The sequence below is a fragment of the Trypanosoma conorhini genome (assembly GCF_003719485.1).
Source record: "Trypanosoma conorhini strain 025E chromosome Unknown Tco_14.4_contig_00769, whole genome shotgun sequence".
NCBI classification, from domain to species: domain Eukaryota; phylum Euglenozoa; class Kinetoplastea; order Trypanosomatida; family Trypanosomatidae; genus Trypanosoma; species Trypanosoma conorhini.
In genome coordinates, this window is record NW_021704861.1 from 1,466 (window position 1) to 7,580 (window position 6,115).

Consider the following 6,115-nt stretch of genomic DNA (forward strand, 5'->3'; position numbering starts at 1 on the left):
CTGCCTTTGCGCGGCCCCTGGCGGCACCGCGGCGTGGACGGACGCCGGACGCACAGGCAGCGACCGGAGAAGAGTGTGTGGGAGAGGCACTTCCCCCTCCCCCGCGCCTGCGCCGTCTCCCAGGCACTTCCCCTTCCCCCGCTCCCCATCCTTTGCCCCTGCATTTGTTTTTATTTTTATTTCTTCGGGCGTGACGGCGGAGGGAGAGCGAGCAAAGCTGGCCAACAACCCCAAGGCATCCTCCCGGGAAGGATCAACATCCCCGCCCCCACTGCCGCAAAAGCAACAACAATCGTCCACCACTCATGTAGGCGGCACTGCCGTGTGTGGGGAGGACGCCGACTTCACCGAAGACGGCGGCGGTGACGGCAGTAGTGGTGGTAGTAGTAGCTGCAACACCACCGACAACAACAGCCACAGCGACGGCAACGGCGCCACCCATCAACTGAGCACCACAACTGCCCAGAAGAACACCAAAAAAAACGGCGATGCTTCTGGTCGCAGGGAGATGGCCCGCGCGACGGAGGCGCTCTTGAGTTTGTGCCGAAGGCCGCGTCCCGCCGTGGAGGCGCACTGGAGCAGCAGCGGCACCGACAACACCCAAGGCGCGGGCAGGCGCGACAACCTTCCACTGCCCCTCACCGGGCCGCAGCACCCCTCGTTGTCTGGATCGCCAAACACGGCGTTGCCCAGTTCCAGCGTCACGGGCGCCGCCTCCTCGTTATCGTCGCTTGCCGCCCCACAAACACCACCCACCGCCGCCGCCGCGACCCTGCTCCCGGGGCAGGTTGCCTTTCTCACTTCCGTGGGAGAAATGGCGAGGCGCGTGGCACTGCGGCAGAAGTCCATGCACCGCGGCGAGGAGCATCACGGCAGCCGCCAAGGAGGCGAGATGGAGTGGTCCGTCCTGCGCCAGGGGGAGGCGCCGCTCTCCGTGAGTACGCTGGTGCGGGAGGAGGGGCAGCGGGTGCGGATGCGCTTCATCCCGGGAGCCCCGTCGCGGCAACAGAGCCACCGTTTAAGGAACCACACGCACGCAGGCGCGGCCGAGGGAGAGGCGGAGGGCGTCACAAAGAAGGCCACTAAAAACGACAGAATGAGCTTCAGCGGGGACCGTCGGGTGGCGGATATCCAATACGATCAGCCCGTCAGCCTGTGCACGATTATTTCTTGCTTCGCTCCGCCGAAGGAGTCATACTGGCAGGATGATCGCCTTGTTGAGCCCTACCCGGGTGAATACTACGGCGCAGGCGGTCAGCGTCGCCGTGGCAACAGAAGTGACGACAACAGCACCACGGCGAGGCGAGACGATGGCGGCACTGGCAGCGACCTCGGGGATGAGGGCAGCTGCGGCCTTGACGTGACCGACACGGGGGAGAGCAGCTCCGACTTTGAGTCCTGCGATGGACCGGAGTGCCTGCTGCAGCGACGGGGCCGGAGCGAAAAGGCAATGCGGTCGTACGGTAAGCTGCTCACCCAACTCCGCGGCAGGAGTGACCCCGTCTTTCACAACGCCTTTTTCCTGGACACGGGCACCATCAGCTGCGGGGAGCGCCGCAAAAAACTCATCGCGCTGCAGTCCTACCGCGCCTCGGTTATCTCGTTTGTCGGCGGCAAGGTGCAGATAAAAGACAAGAACAACGACTTCTACGTGCAGCATCCGGAGCTGGAAATGCGCGGGATCCAGCTCACGCACTTGCACGAGGCCCGCAACGATTTGATTTACTTCGTCATCGAAAAGTCGTCCCCGATAGAGTTGGTCACCGCCGCACACGCCAACTGGTACTTTGAGAGGCTTGTCATGCGCGGGATGGTGGGCGAGCGCAACCGCGGACGCGCGCTCGCCGCATGCCTGCTCCTTGCCGTGAAGTTCCTCGAGACAGGCGACATCTACCGGAAGATTCAGCACCTCAAGACACTCGTCCGGGTGGACGAGGCGTTTGCCGGGCTGACGTGGCAGCAGGTGCAGGAGTGGGAGTTCCGCGCGTACGTTGGACTGGAGTTCACGCTGATGCCGGAAAAAGGCAATCACGTGATCGAGGCCCACATGGAGCGGCTGCTGGGCGTATACAATCTCACGTCGCAGGAGTACTACAGCAAGAACTTTAAGTTCCCCTCGTAAGCAAGAGAGAGAGAGAGAGAGAAAGAGAAAGAGGAATGCATTCTACATAATATATATATATGTCTCTCTATATATATATATGGATGTATCTGGGCAATGTGCTGCGAGGCCCATTTTACGCGCGCGGCTGTGCGAGAGCGTGTGGGGGGCGGCAGCCGAGCGGGAGAGCCACCGCAGCCTCGCCTCGCCGAGAGGCGGCAAGGCACGGCACGGAAAGGGCGTAAGGGCGCACACCGGAGAAGCGCCGATAAAAGTGGTGGACGGAAGGCATCCAAACCAACTACAACAAAAAACAAATATAAATAAATAAATAAAACAAAGGGGGGAGAGGCACATTTGTTGTTGTTGCTGTTTATTTGCTTTTTCATGCGTGGACGGGGGAGAACGTACACCCACACACAACAGAGAAAAAAAGAAAAGGGCAGACACACACACACACACACACACACACGTAGGAAACACAAAAGAAAGTAAATAAAAACAAAACGGAAGAAAGGAAAAGTAAGCGGAGAGAAGCTGCGGTGTATGTGTGTGCGTGTGGGCTGGTGGCGGGGACGCCAAGGCAATGCGTGTGTAGTGGCCGTTGCGCCTCCACCGGTGCATGTACGTCAATCATAAATATATAATATATATATATATAGCTGTAGGCGTTTCTGTGTGTATGTGGGTGAGTTGTGGCCGCCTGAAATAAGTAGCAGTTACTTTTTGTGTACGTTTTTTTTTCTCTTTTCGTTTTGCGTTTTAAATTCATTTATGAGTTCCACTTTATTGTGCCCATCGTTAATTGTGCGTCGCCGCATTGTGGAAGGCTGCGGGAGCTGGAAACGAGAAAAACAGCAACATGTAGAGGCGTGGGGTGGGGGCGAGCAGGGGCTGAACGGCGGCAAAACACACAAGTGGAGAGGAGGAATAAATAATTCGCACACAACATCCCCTCCCCTCCTGTTGGCGGAAGGGGCAAAAGCGAAGAGGGTTCTCTTTCTCTGCGGGTGAAAAGGGAGTGCTTCTTCTCTTTTCGCCCGTTCGCTGTTGCCCCAGCCGTAGATGAATGGTTGTTGGGGGTGGGGGGAGAAGCAAGCCGCCGAGGAGGCAGTCCGGCAAAAGTAGCGGGCGTCCGCAGTGCCCTGCGCTAACACAGGCGTACGCGCGTCCTCGCACACTTATGCGCATGCAAGCATATGTAGAAGTGCCGTGTGCTTGGCGGGTCGTTTTTTTTTCTATTTTCTTTTAGTTTTGCTTTTTTTCCTTGTCGCCGTTTTCCCCTTTTTTTTTTCTCCTTCCCGACCACCTCCCTCCCACCGTTAGTTTGTATTCCCTGCTTCCCCGCACCACCGGCGGGGAACGTTGCACCGGGCTCCGCGTGTTCTCAATGCGTGGCGGCAGTTTGCTGAGACTCTTCCCCTCCCCTCCCCTCCTCCCCCCCGCACTTCGGGTGCTTGCGGGGAGCCCCCGAGGCGGCGAAGCAAAGATGCGCTTCCTGAGCTGCTGCCGCTGCTCCATGCCCTTTAACACCGCCATATATATATTTTTTTCCATCCCTCTTCTCCTTGGGCGCCTGTTTTTATGTGTCGCACGCTTCAGGCAGGAACGTGAAACTACCTGAGAACCGCGGAGGCGGGAGGGCTGCCGCTGCGTTGATGAAAGGGTCGCAAGTGCGTGCAGGCGGCCCTGAGGTCGCCGCCAGAGCCTTTCCGCTGACACTTGCCTGCTGGGGGCGCTGCGTCGGCTGGCTGCTGCGGCAGCGCCCGTCAGACACGGCCGCCGCTGCTGCCGCCGCAACAGCCATCGTCCCCGCCCGAGAGCTGCTGGAGAAGTTTATCGTCGCCCGCTACACGGAGCCGCAGCGACACTACCACACGATGGCGCACCTGGAGGAGATGCTGGGGTGCTTCGAGCGGTTCCAGTCCGAGGCCCCAGTGGCGCACCGGCTGCCCGCGGCGGACCCACGACGCGTCGTGCTGGAGTTGGCGATCCTCTTCCACGACGCGGTGTACGACCCAAGGCGCGACGACAACGAGGAGTGCAGCGCGGCGTGGTTCCAGGCCTTCTGGGTGGACGCCCAACGAATGGCGACGGCGACGGCAGCGCAGGCGTCCCCGTTGGCCTCCGCGGAGGCGCGGGGGAGCGCCGCCCCGCTGCTCTGGGACGACCCCGGCCTCGCACGGGAGGTGGAGGAGGAGGTGGTGCGATTTATTCTCCAGACGAAGCACCACATCTCACTGGAGCCGGACCACACGCACCGGGCGCCTGAGTCTGGCGACCCACCGCCGCCGCCGCTGCATATATTTCTTGACCTCGACCTCGCCATTCTGGGCAATGCGGCGGTGCGGTACCAGCAGTACGCACTCGACATCCGAAGAGAGTACGGCTGGCACAGCGAGGCAGACTTTTGCCGCGGCCGGGCCGCATTTCTGCGAGGCCTCCTGCAGCACCCAAAGTGGTATAAGACGAAGTTTTTCTGCGACGCCCTGGAGGCGAGGGCGAGGGCGAACGTTGCTGCCGAGGTTGCGACGCTGGAGGCACGACTGCGACACTTGCCGCCTCCCCACGAGCAGCCCTGATATGCGGGCAATTGGCGCCGATGCTGAAGCTCCTCGTGGTGGCACTTCTGAGAGGGAACACCAGCCGATGCTGTGGAATGGGGAGGGGTCGCGTCGCCGCTTTCGTTCCTTCTTTGAGTGAAGTTTTTTTTTTCTTTTTGCCTATCTACTACGCGCGGTCTCTTCTGCCGGTTTCCGCCTTCGCCTTCGCCTGAGAGAGAGAGTGTGTGTGTGTGTGTGCTTGTGTGCGCCTGTCTGTGTGGTTGCCGTCCCCTCGGCTCCCCACCCTCTGCCGCCGCCGCCGCCGCTGCGGGGCGCCGTGCGACGTCATTACTCCCACCGCCTCTCATTCTCACCCTGGGCGTGGCACCGTGAACCGCGGCAGTCCATTAACACCGCTACCACTTACCACAACAATAAGTAAGGAATAAGATCGAAGATTTTTTAATATTTTCTTCTCCTTGATCCTCGAACAGCATCAATGTCTGACTTTGACAGGTTTGTGAAGCTCCTCGGGCTGACCGACGGCCGCGACAAGATCTACAAGTTCCTCAGTGGTGTGCTGAATGTTCTCGACAGCATCGACGCCGTTGACTCCCGCCGGGTTGCATACAAGTCGGTCAACAAGTCCATCAAGGACGGCCGCTCCCTGCTGCGCATGGCCAAGTGGACGGGCAATGTGCCCAAGATGCACACCATCGTTAAGCACTGCGCAGAGAAGCGCAGCCTGGAGCTGAAGAAGGTGATCGAGTTCCTGCGTGTCCTGGGCGACTTCTTCTACGTCATTGGCGACAACATTGGCTTCCTCGTCCGCTACAAGCTGCTGCCTGGCGACTCCAAGAGCATCCAGTACCGCAGCAAGGTGGCGCAGTTCTGGGGCTTCTTCTTCGCCGCGGTCTTGGACCTCTTCGCGCTGCGCGGTGCGCTGCTGAAGCGCGCTAGCGACGCCGCGACGAGCCGCAAGGAGTTGAAGAGCGCCCTGCTCGGCCTGACGAAGGACGGCTCGGACGTGCTCGTGACGATGGCCTCCGTCGGCTACATGAAGGGCGCCTGGTCCCCGAGCCCGGTGACCTCTGGCACCCTCACCGCCGTCTCCGGCGCCGTCGCGACGTACCTGAACTGGAAGAAGGTGAAGTGAGGCGGGGCGGAGCGGGCGTTTCGGTGAAACTCAAAGGGGGGGGGGTTATATAAAAAAAAGAAACGAAAAAAAGCAGCAACGACGAAAAACAAAGAAAAAAAAACGGGCAAAAGAAAATAAAATAATGGGAAGATAGAGAGAGAGAGACAAGAGGTGTGTCGAAGGAAAGTGCAAATGATAATGGAAAAAATAAAAACAAAAAACAAAATAAACAAACAAACAAACAAACAAAAGACCAGACAAAACAAAAGAATTGGGAATACGATATATATATATATATATATGTATGTGTATGTGTATATATATATATATAAT

General features: G+C 58.8%; 3 protein-coding genes across 3 annotated transcripts, besides 12 other annotated features; all 3 read left to right on the plus strand.

The window, feature by feature from the left end:
• Positions 1 to 93: 93 nt before the first annotated feature.
• Positions 94 to 162: a microsatellite.
• A 346-nt stretch (positions 163 to 508) lies between these two features.
• Positions 509 to 2,122, plus strand: Tco025E_08390 (cyclin dependent kinase-binding protein; the record flags this gene model as incomplete). The annotated part of the gene is made up of 1 exon (XM_029375240.1): positions 509 to 2,122. One exon carries the CDS (start codon positions 509 to 511, stop codon positions 2,120 to 2,122), a length of 1,614 nt encoding a protein of 537 aa, XP_029224639.1.
• Positions 2,123 to 2,125: 3 nt separating this feature from the next.
• Positions 2,126 to 2,155: a microsatellite.
• Positions 2,156 to 2,165: 10 nt separating this feature from the next.
• Positions 2,166 to 2,211: a microsatellite.
• Positions 2,212 to 2,522: 311 nt separating this feature from the next.
• Positions 2,523 to 2,547: a sequence feature (A-rich).
• Positions 2,548 to 2,573: a microsatellite.
• Positions 2,574 to 2,627: a sequence feature (A-rich).
• A 109-nt stretch (positions 2,628 to 2,736) lies between these two features.
• Positions 2,737 to 2,762: a microsatellite.
• Positions 2,763 to 3,330: 568 nt separating this feature from the next.
• Positions 3,331 to 3,366: a microsatellite.
• Positions 3,367 to 3,759: 393 nt separating this feature from the next.
• On the plus strand, positions 3,760 to 4,683 carry Tco025E_08391 (uncharacterized protein; the record flags this gene model as incomplete). The annotated part of the gene is made up of 1 exon (XM_029375241.1): positions 3,760 to 4,683. One exon carries the CDS (start codon positions 3,760 to 3,762, stop codon positions 4,681 to 4,683), a length of 924 nt encoding a protein of 307 aa, XP_029224640.1.
• A 202-nt stretch (positions 4,684 to 4,885) lies between these two features.
• Positions 4,886 to 4,924: a microsatellite.
• A 29-nt stretch (positions 4,925 to 4,953) lies between these two features.
• Positions 4,954 to 4,982: a microsatellite.
• A 161-nt stretch (positions 4,983 to 5,143) lies between these two features.
• Positions 5,144 to 5,800, plus strand: Tco025E_08392 (glycosomal membrane protein; the record flags this gene model as incomplete). Its single annotated transcript, XM_029375242.1, has 1 exon — positions 5,144 to 5,800. One exon carries the CDS (start codon positions 5,144 to 5,146, stop codon positions 5,798 to 5,800), a length of 657 nt encoding a protein of 218 aa, XP_029224641.1.
• Positions 5,801 to 5,993: 193 nt separating this feature from the next.
• Positions 5,994 to 6,032: a microsatellite.
• A 32-nt stretch (positions 6,033 to 6,064) lies between these two features.
• Positions 6,065 to 6,113: a microsatellite.
• Positions 6,114 to 6,115: the final 2 nt, after the last annotated feature.